The sequence below is a fragment of the Triticum aestivum genome, chromosome 2B (genome assembly GCF_018294505.1).
Source record: "Triticum aestivum cultivar Chinese Spring chromosome 2B, IWGSC CS RefSeq v2.1, whole genome shotgun sequence".
Lineage (NCBI taxonomy): Eukaryota > Viridiplantae > Streptophyta > Magnoliopsida > Poales > Poaceae > Triticum > Triticum aestivum.
This window is the reverse complement of record NC_057798.1, coordinates 698,764,260-698,785,850: the sequence shown is the minus strand read 5'-3', so window position 1 is coordinate 698,785,850 and position 21,591 is coordinate 698,764,260. Positions and strand designations below refer to the sequence as shown.

At 40.6% G+C, this 21,591-nt stretch overlaps 2 protein-coding genes across 2 annotated transcripts; both read right to left on the bottom strand.

Moving 5' to 3' along the window:
* Positions 1 to 448: 448 nt before the first annotated feature.
* LOC123042134 (BTB/POZ and MATH domain-containing protein 2) lies at positions 449 to 1,864 on the bottom strand. The gene has a single exon (XM_044464654.1). The coding sequence runs from the start codon at positions 1,798 to 1,800 to the stop codon at positions 721 to 723; it is 1,080 nt and encodes a 359-aa protein (XP_044320589.1). The 5' UTR covers positions 1,801 to 1,864; the 3' UTR covers positions 449 to 720.
* A 9,755-nt stretch (positions 1,865 to 11,619) lies between these two features.
* LOC123042133 (BTB/POZ and MATH domain-containing protein 2-like) lies at positions 11,620 to 12,693 on the bottom strand. Its single transcript, XM_044464653.1, has one exon. It carries the CDS (start codon positions 12,691 to 12,693, stop codon positions 11,620 to 11,622), a length of 1,074 nt encoding a protein of 357 aa, XP_044320588.1.
* Positions 12,694 to 21,591: the final 8,898 nt, after the last annotated feature.

Genomic DNA, 21,591 nt, shown 5'->3' with positions numbered 1-21,591 from the left:
CCAACTTTTCTCTTTTCATGCCTTGGTACAGACATACAGTCACGCATGATGAGTTGATGACACAGAATTAACCCACTGGATTTGACTGGAATTTCTAATACTACTACGAGGTGTACATGTGCTCTAGCAATTTTTAAAGCTCTAGCATTATTAATTAGTCTACATGATTAGTGCGTTTTTTTCTACTACAGCATTATTTGTAGACATGATTGCTAGTCTAATACTACTACGAACCCGTAAGGTCCACCGACAACCGATCGACATGCAAAAGAAAAGGAGCAAAAAAATGCCTTTACTTATATTTGACCTCATCAAGACTGAATTTCCTGGCCACAAATGGCTCGTCTCCGCATAGCTGTTCCAGACAGGGGTTAATCGAACGTGACAGTAATGTACACAGTACATAAACAGTTAAACACTCAAATGACCACCGGCTGCTAAATTACCGCAATACTTGGGCGATAAATGTTCTTACCATAATAATTTCAATCGGGTAGAAATTATCTGAATAAACTGAAGAATAGGACAGTGCACATCCTGCAGAGTATTATCCCCTTCAGGGATGGAAGAACCGAGACAACTTAGTTTTGCCAAATGAGCCTAGAAGTAGTACTAAAATTGGTATGATGAAAATAGCATCAAAATGCATACACGAATTCATGATATCACGGTAAAACATAGAAATGCAAATGCAAATGATTGTTTGTTCTCCGTACAGGACTAATCACTAGAGGAAACTTTGTCCAGTATTTCCCTCATGAGCAGAGGACAGCTTGCAACCAAATGCTTGAATCCATCAGTCGCCATAACAGCCGGTAGCACATTCCATGCAGCAATGAACTCAACACAAGCTTCCTTGAGATCCTTGCAATGGTGTTGCTCTGCTAAAACCAGTGTTGTCGCCACAGTCTCCACGTCAATGCTCTCGCAGAGCTTGCTTTCACAAAGCGCCCTCAACCTATCTAGCCCGTATCGATCCGCGGCGACTAGCAGGTGCTGAAGCTTTGCCGTTGTCCCATCTTTGGAGTGCTCATCATCAGGCATGGAATCCGTGTACACAAAGTGAAGAAGCGCCTCGAAGACTAGGGGCTCGATGTCGACAACCTCGATGCTCGCCTTCTCCTTCATTGGACCAAATAGTTCTGCCTTGAAAACCGGAGATCTTGCAGCCAGCAAACACCTGTGAGCATGGAACAGTTGGCCACACACATTGAACGTCACATCTGCTCCTTGTCCATCTTTCCACATGTGCCTGAGATGGTCTTGCAGATTCGGCTGCGGTACCACGACAGGGTTCCTCTTAGCCACGGTTTGAGGCTCTTTTGTAACGGTGAGAATGCATCGTATGATCAAGTAGCAACCTTTGACATTGGTCGATGATTTCAGCTCTGATTTCTGAACGAACTGGGACAAGCCCCAGACGGCGCTTTCCGGCGAAAATACATGTTCAAACTTTGAAAAGGCCAAGCTGGTTACCAACACCCGCGCTTTGCCCTCTTTTACCAGCATATTGAAGGTAAACTTGGTTTTCACGTCCTTCGCCAGCTCGCTGACACAACATAGAAAGGCTGACGCAACGCCGGTAGAATCCTCCCAGCACCCGTCCGGGTAGAAGTCGATCTTCCAATCGTAGCCAGCGACGCTGAATGTGCTTGAGCTAACGAACTCGCCGACGCCCATGCCGTCGAGCTCGGGGTAATTGGTTACCTCGAAATCGTGCGTCGCGGTGAAGCTCTCAGAGATGCATCTTGACGACGTCTTGGGAAGGCTAACTACAGAGGTGGTGGAGTTGCTAGCCATGGCAAAGAGGAATGTGACGAGCGTCGTCGTTGGAACCCACCACGTGCAAAAAACTTTATTTCTTATCAACCTTCCAGTGTTACAAACTCATGGCATAGTGCCTGTATATATATTCACACGTCCAGAACTAACCATGATGCAAGACCTACTCGGACTCGGCCTGTTTATATTTTCCTAATATAAACACACGGGCAACCTTGATTCCTATTTGGACATATAACCAAACTAAGCTATCTAAGCCTACTTGAATACTTGTTGTATTCAAGCCAGACTCACTACGAAATTAACCTACTATTACTCGAACTACTGCACCAACATGAACAGGCCTAGTAGTAGTGCCCAGAGTGGAAACCAACCGGATATACTTTTGTTCAGGGAAACCAACCGGATATACTGCTAGTTACGTGACAGTAATCATATTGAGAGGCAAGATTACTCCCAACAGGCGTTGCAAGCTCTTGCACAAAAACTTCCTATACATACACGCCTACTTATACAGCTTTCCCCCAAACATATATATAAAGCAATACAGCTGAACTGATCATGACCGGAATCCGCGACTTTGCCCAGTGTTGGTTGGTTTGTTGACTGCATAACGTCGGGCACCCGGCAAATAATTCTTTGCTGAGTGCATTTTTCTGCACCTGGCAAACCAGTTGTTGTTGAGTGCCCTGTTTTGCACTCGACAAACAATTGTTTGCCGAGTACGTTTTATTTGTTTTCTGTTCTTCATTTTGTCCTCACCCCTTTTATTTTCTTTCATTATATGCATTAAGACAGTAATCACCCAGCCGGAGACGGGTTGTCCTTGCTGCTCGGCTACATTGGAGACTACGGATCACCTTATCTTCGGCTGCGAGTTTGCAATACGGTTTTGGCAGCGCCTCGGGCTAACTCCGACCGGTACCTCAGTCAGGAATCTACATCTCCTCGACGTTCCTTCGGTGTTCGCGGCTGCATCACCTTCTGCATTTTTTATCCAATGTTGCTTGCATTCGTGGAAACAACAAGTCATGGTCTTCGGGGAAGACACGCCTTCTCTGGATGCCACAATTAATGAAAAAATGTCACGTTGGAGAAATGTCGACGTTTGTGTAAGTTGGAAGCATTCCTACTCCCTGGCGAGGGAGCCGCGTTGGGTTTTATTGATCGAAACAGGAAGCCCATGTCCTGGCTTACAAGTTTCCATCTATCATTAGGATATGATGGTTTACAGGTGAGAGGAGATCAAACTAGATACAAGAGAGAGACAAGATAGAGATTGAGACTACATAAGTTTAAACAAGCTTCTATCTCTAAGTCTAACACTCTCCCTTCACTAGTAGAAAAAGGGTCAAATCTGAGACACATTAGTACCGGTTTGCATATGAGCCGGCACTAATGTGTCCATTAGTGCCGGTTCAAATGGCTAGACAGGAGGAGCTCTTTAGTACCGGTTTGTTGCGAATCTTTAGTACCGGTTCGTGCCACCAACTGGTACTAAAGGTGCTGGCCGGACACCAGCATCTTTACCGGTTCGTGCCACGAACCGGTAGTAAAGAGGTTGTGGCAGGGCTATTTTTAGTCCCACCTCGCTCCCTTAGCAAGATTTTGACCACCTTAAATATGTTACTTCTCAAACTATCACAAGCATTTGGTCTTCATTGAACTCTATATGTAGGATCTGTGGCTGCAATAGGAGTCTTCGCCGGTTCTTAAATCGGTGATAGATTCCTATTGACAATTTAGATTCTATACAAAAAGATCATTGATGATCAATGTATTTTTTATGCACTTCTCTGTAGCAGTAGCGCGTTTTGGCTGAAAGGCGGTACTGATCAATGTTTTTTTCTGCGTTCAGATGCACAATTTAAATATGTTACTTCTCAAACCATCACAAGCATTTGGTCTTCATTGAACTCTATGTGTATAATTTATGGACTCAATATGAGTCTCCACCGGTTTCTAAACCGTTGAGGACTCATATTGACAATTCAGATTGTACACAAAAAGATCATTGATAATCAATGTATTTTTGATGTATATTTTTACATGTGTACAAACTGGACAATCTCTTTCGGAGTATCAGTGTTTCGGACGAGAACTCATCAGTTACACGGGCACTTCATTTTTTTTAAACTTATTTGAACTTCAGACTTTTTTTGAGCCTGCATTATGCAGCATTCGAAGCGACATCATCAATTTTCAACACGTTCTGACATCATTTGTTGTTTTTCAGTCACCGATTTGTTCAGATCAAAGCTAAATAACCGTGAAAATGAAAATCACTACAAAACAAACTCTGAAAATGTTGAAGGTATCGTCATTTCACCCGCATAGCATGTGCGAAAGAGTAGAGAGGGTCACGGCAAAAATTGGAGGAACTTCGTGTACAAACTGTCCAATCTCTTTCTGAGTATTAGGGTTTCGGACGAAAAAAACTATATAAAGCAAAATTTTCACAAAGAAACTAAATATAGCAAAAAAAAACTACTCAAAAATAAATAGAAGAAAAAAATTAAAGTAGAAAAGAAAAAACTATATAAAAAAATTACTCAAAAATAAATAGAAGAAAATAAATAATACAAAAAAGAAAAGAATTATATAAAGCAAAAATATTCACAAAGAAACTAAATACAGCAAAAAAACTACTCAGAAAAAAATAGAAGAAAAATATAAAGCAGAAAAGAAAAAACTATATACAAAATTACTCAAAAATAAATAGAAGAAAATAAATAACGCAGAAAAGAAAAAAATTATATAAAAAATTGTTGGGGCGCTATCCGGTGGGCCTGCCAGACCTAGGGTGTGTAAATTCAGGCCCAGAAGGGCCGGCAGGCTCACAGGGCAGCGCGCCCTAGTTAGGCCCAGAAGCCTGCTATATAGAGGAGTTCGAAAGGGCAGCCACGACTAGGTTTATAAACCAGTGCGGCTGCCCTTCGCTCGGCGAGGTGGGACTAAAAATAGTGCACTGCGGGTGGTAGCACACGACCATTAGTACCGGTTGGTGGCTTCAACCGGTACTAATGTGTTGCCCTTTATCACCGGTTGGAGTCACCGACCGACTAGAGGCCCTCGTTTCCCGCCGCTTGGGCTGGCCAAAATTGGCCTTTAGTACCGGTTGGTGGCTCCAATCGGTACTAAAGACCCTCCTATATATACTACACTTACGAAAAATCAGTTTCATCGTCGACCACACTTCGTCTCCATCGCGCGACATCGATCTATCGCCGATGCCGCCGCGCCGTCGCCCCCGCCGCCCTCGATCGCCGCCCCCGCCGCACATCATCGCCGTCCCCGCCGCCCCTGCCGCCCGTCATCGTCGTCCCCGTCGTCGCCGCGTGCCCCCGCCGACCGTCGTCGCCGCCGCCCCCGCCGACCGTCATCGTCGTCCCCGCCGCCCTCGCCGCCCGTGCGCCCGCTCGATCGTATCCACACACACACACACATACACACACGCATACACACACATACACACACGCACACACACACACACACACACACACACTACACACACATGTATTGTAAACACATACACACACAGTATACTATACACACACACATATATTTTTTACTTATTTTCTATTTTCTATTGTTTAGATGAATTAATTAACATAACTAGTTTATTTTTAGAATGTTAAAATGTTAATGTTAGATGAATTAGAACTAGTTTATTTTTAGTAAGAAATTTTAGGTATATGAGATTATTTGAACTAGTTGAATTAATATAACTAGTTTATTTTTAGTAAGAAAATTTAGGTATATGAGATTATTTGAACTAGTTGAATTAATATAACTAGTTTATTTTTAGTAAATGCTTAGTTGATAAACTAGTTGAATTAATAGAACTAGTTTATTTTTAGTAAGAAAATTTAGGTATATAAGATTATTTGAACTAGTTGAATTAATATAACTAGTTTATTTTTAGTAAGAAAATTTAGGTATATGAGATTATTTGAACTAGTTGAATTAATATAACTAGTTTATTTTTAGTAAGAAAAATTAGATATATGAGATTATTTGAACTAGTTGAATTAATATAACTAGTTTATTTTTAGTAAATGCTTAGTTGATCAACTAGTTAAATTAATAGAACTGGTTTATTTTTAATAAGAAAATTTAGGTATATGAGATTAATAGAACAAGTTTATTTTTAGTAAATGTTTAATTGAATTAGTTGAATTAATAGAAGTAGTTAAATTAGTTGAATTAATTGGATTAGTAAGTGTTTAATGTTTCGCCTATATGAACATAGGAAATGTCGTCTGACGACGGAAAAGATTTCATTATGTGCGAATACTGTAAAGACCAGCGCGGCATGTGCGACAAAAATTTCATTGTTGATGATAGACGATTCAGTATCAAGCTGGATGAGACCTTCGAATTCGATACAGTAAGTCACAACGACAAATCTATTTTCGTAATTAAGCATGACTTATATATGCTTCATTTACCTGACTTATAATTTTTAATTTTTACTATTTTACTAGCGCAACCCCTGTCATGCAAGAATTTTTGTCTTGGATAAGATAGGTTTCAATGCTATGGAAACTATGGAGGTAAAGAGAGTTTACCTGAAAACTGAGCATGGTTACATTTTCAACGTCAAAGTATACAATGCAAACACGTACACCTATTTTGAATGCAAAACTTGGCAAGCACTATGCAAGGCTTATGCATTTGAGCCTGATATGGTTATCACTTTTGATATTCGTCCGAAAGATGATATTGAAGGTAATAGAGACATATGGGTCGATGTGCAGATGCCTCCAGTTCTACCATTATGTGACTTCTTCTCAACTATATTTTTGTCTTTGATATTTCTTATTCAAAAATAATTGACAACTAATTTTTATTAACAGCTTATATCCATTCAAGCAAACATGTTCGGCGCTTGGTAGATAGGACCTACTACTGTCCCGGAGTTGAACTAAACTGCGAGGAGATAAGTCATTATGTTTCATGGCTTGAGAATCTTCATACTGCCAAGACAAATTTCTTTCTACACTTAGAAATGTTAGTATTCAAAACATGCGACCAATAGTGATCGTATTGAACTACGGTCACATCTATTTAGGAATGATGGTAAGATTTTTACTATTTGTCCTCAATGCATCTTTTGCATACATAATTTTTTTTGCTAAACTTTCATTGCTAAGTATATTAATTAAGTACTATACGATGTTCTTCAACAAGGACTCCCGATGATAGTTGTGCCTTAGGGGATCGAGACTAAAGGTCGCATGTCAATTTTTAGCTTACGGCCAAGATATCCTACATTGCACATGAGTGCATTCAGGATTTCTAAAAGCGATGAATGCTTAATAGTGAAAGATTGAAGGAAAATTGTTAACGATCGCAGAGAAGTACTAGGGGGCAGCAATGAGAAGCGCAGCCCACAATTAGGAGACAGGTTCATCTGCATGCTCCAGTATGATGAATCAGGAGAGCTATACATGTTCTATGCTATTTTACCCGAGAGAGAGCAGCATGAGTGATTTAGCTAGTTCATGCTCTTAGTACTTGTCCTTTCATGTCCGTGTTCTTCATTCTGAACTTAATCTCAAAGAGTGATTTGCTTTTGTGGTGTTATATATGAACGCTTATAATATCATGACAATCATGTTGAACTCGATGATATTTTTGCTTCTGGTACAAGTGAATGTTTCTTCTTTAAGCTAGTGTTGGTGGTGATTAGATAGTGGTAATGACTATGATGATTAAATAGTGATAATTAATGACGACTACGATGATTTTTAGCTAGCTAGCTAGAGTATATATATACTCATGTTGATGATACGATGCAACCGTTTTTATATTAATATGATGATGATGATGAGTTATTATATCATTTAATGAAAGAAACTGCAGATTAGTTTCAGCTGAATGGATCCTACCTAAGTGATCAAGTATACGCCATATCCATATATATTATACTTGATCACCTTTAGGTGATCAAGTATAATATATATGGATATGGCGTATACTTGATCACTTAGCTAGTAGCTAGATCCAATGCATCTAGTCGAAACTAATCTGCGGTACTTTCACCTAATGATTTAACAACTCATCATAATGTAAAACAATCACTAAATTAAATTGAAAACACAAAATTAAAGGAAAAATTAAAAAAACACCCAAAGGCCACGTGGTGTACTTTCACCTACATGCACCCGGGCCTGTCTCGTGCCACGTAGTGGCACTTTAGCGCTGGTTCGTGACGAATCGATACTAAAGGGGGGGGGGCTTTAGTCCCTACTCTTTAGTGCCGGTTTGCAAACCGGCACTAAAGGCCGTCATGAACCGGCACTAAAGGCCGGTTCTGCACTAGTGCTTAATCTCAACTATCCTACATTAAGATTTCTCTTGAACTCGTCAAATGGTTTGCGTGGTAAAGCTTTAGTGAAGCCATCTGCTACCTGGTCTTTGGAAGGAATAAAGCTCTCAGTTAAGACATTTTGGCTTTTGATGCAGCAAAGCCAAGAACGCGGAAGGATATACTGATTCATCGAACACAACATCTCGAGAAATATATACCCTGCCGGTGGATACATCTAGGCATTTAAATCCTTTGTGAATAGGACTATATCCAAGAAATACACACTGCTTACAATGAAAAGCAAGTTTCCGTGTATTGTATGGACGAAGGTTGGGCCAGCAAACACAACCAAACACATGAAGAGATTTATAATCAGGAGTAATGCCAAAAAGACGTGTGATGGGAGTTTCAAATTTGATGACTTTGCTAGGAAGTAAATTTATGAGATACGTGGCAGTCAAGAATGCTTCATCCCAAAATTTTAATGGCATGGATGCATTTGCTAGCAGGGCTAACCCTACCTCAACAACATGACGATGTTTTCTCTCGGCAGAACCGTCTTGTTGATGTGCATGGGGACACGAAACATGATGTGAGATGCCAAGTTGCTGAAAAAAGAGATTGAGCTTCTTGTGTTCACCTCCCCAGTCGGTTTGCATGGCAATGATCTTAGTGTTTAGTTTTTGTTCAACAAGATTTTGAAAATTCTTGAAAAATTGAAACACTTCAGATCGTTTCTTAAGAAGATAGATCCAAGTAAATTTGCTATAATCATCAACGAAGCTTACATAAGAGGAATGTCTATCAACAGAGGTAGGAGCTGGCCCCCAAACATCTGAGAATACAAGTTGTAAGGGTGCAGTGGAACTGCTGACAGAAATAGGGTATGGCAACTGATGACCTTTAGCTTGTTGACATGGATCACAAACTGACTCAATGCTAGACCCATGAGAGTGGGAAAGTTTATTCTTACTAAGAACAAGCTTAACAATAACTGATGAAGGATGACCAAATCTATTGTGCCACTTTGCTGAAGAAGGCTTGACAGCAACTAAAGCATGTTTATTTGATGACGATGATGATGATATGATTGGGTAGAGACCTCCCACGCACTTGCCTCTAAGAAGAACCCTCCTCGTGTCCAAGTCCTTAACCAAAAAGAAATAAGGATAGAATTCAATGAGAACACGATTATCAAGGCTAAATCTATGAACAGAAAGAAGATTTTTTGATGTTTCGGGCACATATAGGGTTCTGTTTAGATTGAAAGTTTTTCACGGGGGTTTTGACAATTGAGCTACCAACATAAGTAAGATCCATACCAGAACCACTTGTAGTGTACACTTGATCATGTCCTTAGTACTTGTCTCTGATTGTCAACTTGTCGAGCTCACCCGTGATGTGATTTGTTGCATCGATATCCGCGTACCAGTTTGTATCAACACCATAGGAGTCAGTGACGGCGTTTGCCTCCTTATCCTTGTACTCATCTTCTTCGTATCAATCCCGGCATGCATGAGCACCTCCTCGGTGATGCTTGAGACAGATTTTGCACTCGGGATAGTCCCGGTGCGGTGGACGTTTTTGTTGTTGTTGTTGTTGTTGTTGTTGTTGTTGTTGTTGTTGTTGTTGTTGTTGTTGTTGGGAACGCACACCTCGAGCCCCGCTGTTGTTGTTGTTTGGGGCGTACGGAGAGGGCCTCCCTCGGCCGTGCCCCCTGGTTCCGCGAGCACACGCCCTAGACCTGTACTGGCCACGGCCCCTGTACGCCAGATTGGTCGAAGTGTTAAAGTCGGCCTTACCTCCATCTCCCAGCATCTCCATGCGCTTATCGAAGGCGCCGATCTGAGCAAAGAGCTCGTCAACGTTGATGGAGGTCTTGACAACGCCAATGGCCACCACTACAGGGTCGTAGTCACGATCTAATCCAGCGAGTACGTAGTCCACCATCTCTGGATCGGAGACCGGACTCCCTGCAACCGCGAGTTCATCCCTGAGGCTCTTCATCTTGGAGATGTAGGCGGTACTGGACATGCCCTTCTTCGTCGTGGTGATGGCGATCCTCAAGTTCTGCTGCTCCACCGTGGCTGTGGGCGATGCGTCGGTTCCATCCAGGAGCCCCGTGACCTGCGCTCCTCGCAGGCCGGGCATGACCTGGGCCTTCCAAGAGAGGTAGTTCCCATTGGTGAGTTTTTCGGCTGACGGAGGTCTAAGGTTGAGGACGATCGGAGCCGAGCTGGAAGACATGGCATGGGGATTGCTTCTGGTAGCTAGATCGGGAAGAGAATAGGCTTTGTATACCATGTCAGTGGAAGCGTTCCTACTCTCTCATGAGGGAGCCACGTTGGGCTTTATTGATCGAGACAGGAAGCCCCTGTTGTGGATTACAAGTTTCCATCTATCGCTAGGATACGATGGTTTATAGGAGAGAGGAGATCAAACCAGATACGGGAGAGAGACCGGATAGAGATTGAGATTACATGAGTTTAAACAAGCTTCTATCTCTAAGTCTAACAGTTTGGATTCGGATGTTCATGTTGCGTTAGTTTCTCTGGTTCTGGTGGTTTTGGCTCTGCCTTTTGGAGCTGCCCTGTAAATTACCCCTCTCTGTACAAAAACTTAGGCATTTTGGCCTTTTTAATGATAATTCAGCTGGGGGATTCATAAAAGAAACACAACTTTTCTCTATGGATTTTTCTCACTTGCTTTTTTTTTTGTGCAAGGGATTTTCCCACTTGCCTTGTTCTTGCCAAATTGGCCATACGACTCTACAAACCCCAGAAGACTGAGTAGCATCACAAAAGGAAAATTTGTGAGTATTTCCAAACTTACTCTACATTTGGAAACATCCAGAAATTTTGTTAACCTTAATTTAGAATGGATCTGAACGTGCAGTTTTTCAAAAGAAATGATGTATGTTTGTAATTAGTACACTTCGAAGTTGTTCATTGGTTTGAGTAATTCTACAGAGCTACATTGCCACAATACTCGGATAAATGTTCTTACCATAATGATTTCAATCCGGTAGAAATTATCTGAATAAACTGAAGAATGGTACAGTGCACAGAATGCAGAGTATTATCCGATGCAGAGGCCGGGGGATGACGTCCTTTTCTAAAAAAAAAAACAATGTAGCGGAGATCTTTGCAACGGCTGCATCATCTCCATTGCAACTTTGCAAGGATCTCCAACATTGGTTTGACGTTGCTCCGGTGTTCACGGCTGCATCTTGGAGGTCATCAACACAAGCTTTCCGATGCATCTTGAATGTTGAGTATGTGGTCGTATGCATATTTTCGATGTAGAGGCCGGGGGGCGACCTCCTTTTCTTAAAAAAAATAACAGAATGCAGAGTATTATCCCCTTCAGGAAAGGAATAACCGAGACAGTTTGTTTTGCCAAATGAGCTTAGAAGTAGTACTAAAATTGATGTGATGAAAATAGCATAAAAAATGCATAATATCACGGTAGAACATAGAAATTGAAATGTAGATGATGGATTGTGTGTCCTCTAGACAGGACTAGTCAGTACGAGAAATTTTGTGCAATATGTCCTTCATGAGCAGAGGACAGCTCGCAACCAAATGCTTAAATCCGTCAGTTGCCATAACAGCTTGCAGAACATTTTGTGGAGCCATGAACTCAACACAAGCTTCTTGGAGATCCTTGCAATGGTGCTGCTCTGCTAAAACCAGTGTTGTGGCAACAGTCTCCACGTCAATGCACTCACAGAGCTTGCTTTCACAAAGCGCCTTTAGCCCATCTAGTCCATACCGATCTGCAGCAACTAGCAAGTGCTGAAGCTTTGCCATGTTCCAATCTTTGGAGTGTTCATCATCAGGCATGGAATCCGTGTACACAAAGTGAAGAAGCGCCTCGAAGACTAGGGGCTCGATGTCCTCCACCTTGATGCTCCGTGTTGCCTTCTCCTTCATTGGACCAAATAGTTCTGCCTTGAAAACCAGGGATCTTGCAGCCAGCAAACATCTGTGAGCATGGAACAGGTTGCCACACACACTGAAGGTCACATCTGCTCCTTCTCCCTTCTTACGCATGCCTTCGAGCTGGCCTTGCAGATTCGGCCACGGAACAAGAACACGGCTCCTCTTGACCTCACTGTGGGATTCTCCGATCACGGTGAGAACACACCGTATAATGAAGCTCCCATTGCTGTCAGACCATGATTTCAGCCACGATTTCCCGATGAACTGAGCATAGCCCCGATAAACGCATTTGGGGGTAAAGATATACTCCATCTCCTCAAACTTGGTGACCTGTGTTCCACTTTTGTCCAGCAAGTTCAAGGTGAACCTTGCTCTCACATCCTTGTCTGGGCTGAAACAGTTCAAGAACGCCGAAGCGTTGCCGAAACTGCCATGTCTCACGCCGTCCGGGAAGAAGCTGATCGTCCAGTTGAAGCCGCCGACACTGAAGACGGTCGAGCTGACGAGCTTTTCGACGCCGATGCCCTGGAGCAGCGGGTAGCTTGTCACCTCGAAGTCGTGCGTCGCGGTGAAGCTTGGGGTGAGGCACCGCGACGTGGTCTTGGGTAGTTGCTGGCCATGGCTAGCTGAAGCGATGGAGTTGCTGGCCATGGCGAAAGCAAAAGAGGAATGCGAGAGGCGTCGCAGGCTGGCATAGGGCTTTTCTAGGCGAGGGACGTGAGGGCGCGGGCGCACGCTCGCATGGGAACTTGGAAGTCGTTTAGTTTCCCGGTGAGCGGGGGTATTAACTCGGAATGCATACCGCCGTCGTTTGAACTCGTCGCCATGAATATACGAGTAGTATGAATTATAACTTCGTGTTCACATGAATCGTTGGTTAGCGCACATGAAGAGGAATTCATCACGCCAACACCAACTGGCGATGCACCGCATGCACAACGTGTCCGTAAGGAAAAAATCCCAAAAAGAAAAAACGTGCACTTTAGCTAGATTTCAGTCAGTTGAAGTTTAGTTTTGTGATCAATCGATTTTCTGACCTTTGGATTGTGCTTTTATGATTTGTGTAGCTTCTCTTTTGTCTGTCAAATTTTGCTGATGGTATTGGGCTGTTTGGATTCAATTGACGCCTATTTTGGGTCAGTCGATTTTCTTCTTGGGCTAGATTTCGGTGTGTGTATGCTTTTTTCGTGTGTTTACTTTTGTTTTCTGCATGTGTGTGCTTTTATTTATTTTTCATTTTCTGTTGAGGTTTTTTCTTCTTTACGTGTATTTTTGGATGTTGAGTGCGTGAAAATGTATACATGCAGTACTACATGTACAAAATTACATCAGGGTACAGAAACTTCACTCTTATATATTTCTTTTACATATTATAAAAAGTGCATTTTTTGTGCTAATTGTGTGTAAATATTTGCTTTTTTTATTTTCTTTATTCTTTAAGGGTAAAACCAATGCTAATTGTTTTGTACAATTTTTAAGCTAATTAAATACATTTTTCTATTATTATGTGTACGTATACGTGAAAGTAAAATACAATATGTCTGTAAATTGTACTAGACTGCTTAAATTGCATTATTATCTGTCTATCAGTGCATATTATAGAAAGTGCAATTTCAGTGCAAAGTTGTGTGCAATTTTTTTTCTTTGCTCTTAAGAGTATTTTCAATGTCGCTAATTTATTCTCTCTTAGAAAATTTTATTCGTTTTATTATGTTTACTTTTTAATTCATTTCATGTTTTTAAGGACGATACCATTGCCACTTATTTGTTCCTTGTTTAAATTTTTTGTTTTTACGTAAAATTCACTATAATATGTTTATTCTTACATAACTAAAATAGTGCAACTTATGTGTAAATTGTATCATTATTTTTTTTGAATTCCTTTCTTCTTAAAGGGTGCTACCAATGCCAGTATACTTCATTTCTTCTTAGAATTATTATTATTTTTGTGTTTGTAAGTAAGTATACACGCGTGTATGATACACCATGTCTGTAAATTATAGTAGAAGCAAAAATTGTGCTGTACATGCTTATTTTGGCCATATTAGAAAAGTGCAATTTCAAGGCATACTTGTGTGCAAGTTATTTTTTAATTTTATTTTTTCTTAAAGGTTTCATTTTCCCAAAACTTCATTAATTTGTTTTGGTTTTGGTTTTTATATTTTCTTTCTTCTTAAAGGGTTTTATTATTACATTGAAATCTTCATTGTTTTGTTTTAGTTTTAGTGTTTGTATTTTGTTTTCTTAAAGGGTTTCATTCTTCCATAGGAAACTTCATTATTTTGTATTTGTTTTAGTTTTTTATTTCCTTTCTTCTTAAAAGATTTCATTCTTCCCTAGAAAAATTCATTATTTTGTTTTTTTTCTTCTTCAATCTTCCCTAGAAAATTTCATTATTTTGTTTTTTGATGTTTATTATCTTTCTTCCTAAAGGTTTTTATTCTTCACTAGAAAAAATCATTATTTCATTTTCATTTTCAATTTTATTTTATTTCATTTCATTTCTTTAACGATAATATCTTTATTTTTGCATATTATAACAAAACGCAATTTCTGTGTAAATTGCGTGCAATTACTTGGTTTTTATTGCCTTTCGTCTTAATGGGTACTGTCAGTGTTCAGTTTTTTTTAATATTCTTTCTTCTTCAATGGTAATACACGGGCTAGGGAATGCACCGGCACAGAAGCATGCTGGGCTCTGGATTCAGCAAACACGTCAATCAACTGACCTGTAACCATTCGACTGAAACGAGTTTGGGCCAGTCAACTGACCCAAAAATAAGTCAGTCCACTGACTTATAGCCGCTCCCAAAAACGTGTGTTAGGGAAATGAAGAATATTTTCGATGAGAAAACCAGCTCCGGCCATCTCATAAAAGACTTTATTTTAGAAGAGGAATCTATTTTTTAGCATACAAGAGGAATCTCATGGAAAAACTAGGATCCGCCCACAGGCGCATGGGCATCAAATTCCAAACAAAACAAATCATCTGCATCTATTCCGCGACTTCAGCGCAAATGTTAAATCTCGCTTTTTGCGAGATGGAAGTCATGATCACCTGTGGCACTCCCGTTGTGGACCAGCCAAATAGCATGCGGTTTAATAACCATCAGTCGGCCGTTTTGGGAAGGTTCCAAGTGGCTTTTTCCTTTTTCCTTTTTCTGTGTTTTCTCTATTGGTTCAAGGGTTTTTATTTTATTATTATTATTATTTCTACTGTTTTGTTTTGTCAAATACATGTCGATAATTTATTGAATAGTTTTTAAAAGGGAAACTATTTCCATCGGCCGGCAGATGCTGCTATTGCATCGATATTCTCCATCGGTAGACACGTGCCCTTGTGGTTCGAAGCAGCACGTGCCCCTTCTCTATAAACATCACAAGCATTGCATCTCCTTTCCCGCCTCTTTATGCCTGCTTCAGCCATGGCCACCACTCGAGTGCACACGCCCGAGCACCGCTATGCTCACCATCGGCCCAGCTGTGCCGCTCCAGCCTTTCGTCTCGCTTTCCGCTGTTGCTCCGACCAGCGATGCATTTAGACTTTTTGCAACAAGAACCTTGTTGCAGAAGTCCTCCCGCAACATCATCTTTGTTGCATAAATTTCTCGATTCACACGGCACATGACGTCATCATTTTCAGTGAAAAATCTCCGCAACATCATTCATGCAGAAGTCCTCCCGCAACATCATCTATGTTGCAAAATGTAAAGACAAAAAAAGCCCGCAATACCGCCTATGTTGCAAAAGTCCTCCCGCAACATTATCTCTGTTGCAAAAGAAGTGAAGATGAAAATAAAAAAATCAGGCAAAAATAACGCTTTCAGTGTTTTTGCAACAAAGTAGTTGTTGCAGAGTAAGCTACGCAACATCTACCTTGTTGCAATCGTGACATCACCTCACCAGGCAGATCTGACGGCTATATGTGGCTCAATCCAGTGGCACAGGAGGCGGTTGATGTTTTCAATTAATCTACCGGCGGATGCGTGGCGCTCCCCTTTTTAAAATACAAGGTAATTATTTTATAAACACACTTGAATATTTTTCAGAAATATTAAACAAAATTAAACAATATTTATAAAAAATTCATGAGAATTTTCCTAAATGGCAGTATGAATTTTTTTTCCAAATTTATGCAAAAGAAATTCTAACATTGTATATTTTTCCAACATGTTGTAAATGCGTGGAAAATTCTTGAATGTGATGATTTTTTTATTGGTACAAATACCTTTTAAAAATTACACGAATAAGTTTGCAATACATGAAAACAACATGTATAGTGAACTTTTAAAAATTAAGCAAAGTAAATTTAAATTAGTGTGTGTGTGTGTGTGTGTGTGAGCGTGCGTGTGTGTGTGCGCGCGCATGTGATTTCTTTTTTTTCTTTTTTTTTTGCAAGTGCACGCGTGTGATTTTGAAATATAAACAAAAATAAAAAAAAGAGAAAAAAAGAATGAAACAAACCAACTGGCTCCCTACTGGACCCGCCCACTACTAGCTTACATTGAGGCGAGGCAAGCTTAAAAGCGAGACATACCCGCGCCCGCACTTTAAGCGTCTAATCGCCTCTGCCGTGCACACCCAGGCCATGTCCCATTACCTCACCTCGTCCACTCACTAGACCGTCACTACTGCTCAGGAAAAGGGCAGCAACTGTTGGTTCAGGAAAAAACTGGCTTCCATTTTTCATAGATTATTTTCTTTTTGTATATACAAAAAAGGTTCATGGATTTAGAACAGTTCAGTAATTTTAAAAAAGTTCACACATTTCAGCTACAGCTCAGAAATTATTAAAATATTCACGAATTCAAAAAATTATAAAAGTGAAAAAATGAAGATTTCAAAAATGTTCACAGAATATATATTTTTAGGATATGTTCACAAAATATTTGAAACATTAGCAAATTGAAAAAATGGAATTTTTAGAAGACAAGAACAAAAAAGCGAGTAAGACCTGGCGAAAATATGAAAAATAGAGAAACCAAGCCAGAATCTTCTGCAAGCTTCCCCCAAACCGGCCGGAGCTACACGGAAAACACAGTTCCCTAAAATGTCGGCCCAATAGGACAACGTAATGCCCTAAATGTGCCTCTGTTACAGAAATATGATATGGGTCATGAGGAATGTTTAGGTAGATTATGAGCCTCATATTTGATGATCACTTTCATGGACAATGGAAGGGGACATATACTCGGTTGATAACATGCAGAGCTCTCTCACAATGTTGTCATGCTTAATAGTGTGCCGCCCTACATGGCTTATGTTGTAAGGAGTGATTGCATGGACATTTTAATTGATTAATATATGTGTAGGTCGGATGGTTAAGTTCCATGTGGTGGAATCAACGCACTAGATTCAAGTCCTGGACTTGGCGTTGGTGCTCACATTTTCTCGGATTTACTTCATGCTTTTTGGCTATGTTCGTTCAGTAGGAGGAGATGTTCATGTCGACTATGAGGCACCTGTGATGACTTCTTCAATCTCAAGATATTGTGTCGACTCAGTATCTCAAAGGTGCTTGTAGGGTTAGGGTGCGCGTGCGTGCATTTATATGGTTGAGTGTTGTGAGCATCTGAAATTGTACCTTGTTCAAAAAATATATGAGTAGATTTTTTTAGAAACAATGTTGTCATGCTTACCTCTGGAGCCCACACGATGTTATTGATAACTTCTTTTTAACCAAAGGTGACTCTCAAGTGTTGGAGCAGCATGCCTCTCACAGGGTGAGAACTTGACGACAAGCAAGAGCCTCCAGAAACGTTGGATCGTTTACGCCAGGAAACACCGTCACCGAGGATCTGAAGAAAGATCCTCAACGATGTCGCAACCACACTGATAGCGTCACAATTGTTATTTGTGGAAACTGCGCCGTCCACATTGACTTTCGACACAACACCTGAAGGGAGAGGAAACCAACTTGAAGGGGTTAGCATGTTCCATCGTCGGTGTTGTTTGTTGCAAGGACCCAAGGTCCCTTGCATAGTTAGTAACGAATATGTGAATCGACAGTGGACTTTAATTTGATGCTCTCTTTCAAGGATTAAATCTCAGGTATTGCACCCACTTGTCTAGGTGTGGACTGGCCCAGCTTTCCTGACTTTTCCTATTTCTTTTTTTGTTATTTGGTTTGCTTTTCTAAGTGGTATTTTTTTGTTTACTGCCCTTTTTTCTCCCCTTTTTCCAAGTCTTTTTTTGTTTCTTTCTTTTATTTTCAGGCTTCCCTTTTTTTCATTTTTCTTATTTTTCATTTGTCTTATTCATTTTTTTCTGCTTTACAAATAAACTGCCAATCATTTCCCCTTTTTTATTTTTTTATAGATTCTCTCGGTTCCTTTTTTTCACCATGTATTACAAAAATGTACATCACATATTTAAAATTATTCGTTGTGTATTTAACAATGGTTTATTATCTGTTAAAATGTATTGTGTATTAAGAAATGTTCATCGTGTATTTAAAAAATGTAGAGGTGTATTAATAATGTTCATGTGTGTTTGAAAAGTATTAACCATGTTCTTCAACCATGCAAAAAAAACATATTCTTCATATATATTTGAAAATGTGCATGTATATTACCAAAATTTAGATCACTTACTTAAAAATGTACATAGTGTATTAAAATGTTCATCATGTATTTTAAAAAGTATTCATGATATTTTTCAAAACAGTTCATCCTATGCAACAAAACTCATTGTATATCAAAAAAATGTCCAAGTGTATTTGTATAATGTTCAGGTGTATTAAAGAAAATATGCATCGTGTACTAAAAATGCTAAGGCCGCGCTTGGATTGACCGTAAGTTAATACAGGTAATTTTACAAGTGTATCTTACTGGATTAGAGTGATTTCTGGCCGGAAACGATACAGACGTGCAGAGGTGTGTATTTTTTTTTACGGTTTATCCGATAGAAATACGACAATCCAAGCGGGGCCTAAAGCTGTATTTAAAAATCGTTCATCATGTCTTTCAAAATTGTTCATTGTGCATTTAAAAAATGTGAACTATATTTAAAATATTTCACATGTATTTAAAAAATGTTCATCGTCTATGAATATGGTCATGGTGTATTTAAAAATATTTAGAATGTTTTAGCAAAATGATCACTGTATTAGGTTAATTGCCTTTGTTGAACATAACACTCTCAGATGCGAGGTCCAGAAACATGACTGAGGGCAGAAAAAACATGAAATTTGGTGTGTGTGTGTGGGGGGGGGGGGGGGGGGCAAATGACCCCACACTATGTTTCTTGGGTGGTTCGAGTAAAAAAATTTGGAAATTTGCTCCCTGCAGAAAAAACATTTGAAAATTTGTTATCTAATTCGATGTCATTGATTTGTCTTATCATATTATATTTACCAATCACATTGTTTTCCATGTCGTCTCCAACTAGTCAAAAGTGGACCGCCAACTGGGAAAAAGTTGTCCAGTAGCATATTATGTCACTCTAAACACCTCTCTCCTCATTAACTACATGCCACATAAGTTACTTTCATTATGACCAGCCTGAAGCAACTAGTCATAACAGTACCCTGCAAAAAAAAAGTCATACCAATTGGCAAGGTTCTACCAAATAAACTATGGCTGGCGGGACCTGTTAGATCTTGTATTTGAGCAGTATACTGACGGACCACACTGGAGCCATTGTCCACATAAAGTGGCTCAAATTCTTATGCACTTGGGAATGATCATTGTTTTGTGTTGGGTACATGGAGGTATTTCAAGGAAATACTACCTCATGCCTGGTTTATTAGCCTCCTTCGTATTTTATGCTAAATTTTGACTATAGATTTAACTAACAAAATGTTAGTGCATATCATAAAAAAATTATATTATTGAATTTCTATTTGAACATAGTTTCCAATGATATTATTTTTTATAATACAAAATTAATCTACTAGAATTACTCAAACTACTACACCAACATAATAAACAAGACTAATTGTAGTACCCAGCGTGGAAACCAACCGGATATACTAGTACACTAACTAAACTAGTTACGTGACAATAAATCAGTAATCATGTTGAGAGGCACTGCTACAAGCCAGACGCAGCTACATGATCATGATAAACACAGAAATTGAAATGTGGATGATCAACCGTTTGTCCAAAGGACTGGACTAGTTTTTTTTTTTAAACAGGGCAAGAGATTTACCACTTTCATTCATTAAGCAGAAGAGAGTTGCCCGGTTAATTAACGAAAACCCGAGCGAAAATCGTTACAACACACGCCCTTGACAAGGCACCATCAACACACGCCGACCCCAGGGCCGCGCTCCATCCGAGCCGCCGGCTCCGTCACCCAAGCAACCCGTAGCCGACACCCTACAACCAAGACCGAAGCCACCGCTCTGGCATCCACGCCGACTCCGAGGCCGCGCACCAGGCGAGCCGCCTGCTCTGCTGCCCGAGCAACTGGAGCTGACACCGTACAACCATCTCCGGAGCCGCCGCTCCGACGTACAAACAGAAACCCTACACGTCGACCCCAAGGCCGCGCACCAGGCGAGCCATCGGCTTCGCCACCTGAGCAACCGGAGCCGACACCCAACCACCGTATCTGGAGCTGCCGCTCCGACATCCACGCCGACCCCGAGGCCGCGCACCAGGCTGGCCAACGACACTGCCACCCACATGACCAATGCCGACACCCCTCCATGACGACGAGATCCGAAGCCGCTGCTCCGACTCCACGCCGGCCCCGAGGCCGCGCACCACCCGAGCCGATCACTCTCCTAGGCCAATACCACTCCAGAACGATGGACTGGACTAGTCACTGCAGGAAACTTTGTCCAATATTCCCTTCATGAGAAGAGGACAGCTTGCAACCAAATGCACATCAGTCGGCATAACAGCCTGTAGCACATTCCGTGGAGCCATGAATCCAACAGTGTCAACGTCAATGCTCTCACAGAACTTGCTTTCACAAAGCACCCTTAACCTATCTAGTCCAAATTGCTCGGCAGCGACCGACAAGTAGACAAAACCACAGCCGTTCATCATATGTTTTGCGTGCAGCAGCCATCATCAATGGGAACATCATACAAAAATCGTGTGTGAAACCAGCAAGTACACAGAATTATCCAATCATCAATGTTTACTCAGAACGGAACCAAAGCTGCATACAGCGTAGTGGTTCATAAAGGACTGCAAGCCGAGAGGTGTGATTCTGGACCATGGTCCACCCGCACCCACGCTTCGTGCCATCCGATTAATACTACTTTCATGGGGATACGAACCAGCTTATCACTCAAACTTCAAAGATAAGCTAATTCTAGAACAGTATGGGGGACCATGGCTATGCCATTTCTTTTCTGAATCTACGTGGGCCCAAGCAGTGCCCCAATGCTGATTCCCCTTCTGGTTGTCCCATGCAAATAAACCAATTAGTATATTTTTTGGATATTTATTTGTAGAATAGCTACAGTGCATGTGTGGTACATCGATGTTTGTATGTGTGTTCATTCTATTTTTTTCATGCAAAAAGGATACTTTTGTGTTCTTAGAAGAAAAAACTCTTGTGCTCTCAAAAAAAAAAAGTTTTCACGTGCTT

Bases quoted from the DNA above. Each gene is read 5' to 3' on its own strand.
- LOC123042133 (XM_044464653.1), bottom strand. From the start codon at position 12,693: ATGGCCAGCAACTCCATCGCTTCAGCTAGCCATGGCCAGCAACTACCC.
- LOC123042134 (XM_044464654.1), bottom strand. From the start codon at position 1,800: ATGGCTAGCAACTCCACCACCTCTGTAGTTAGCCTTCCCAAGACGTCG.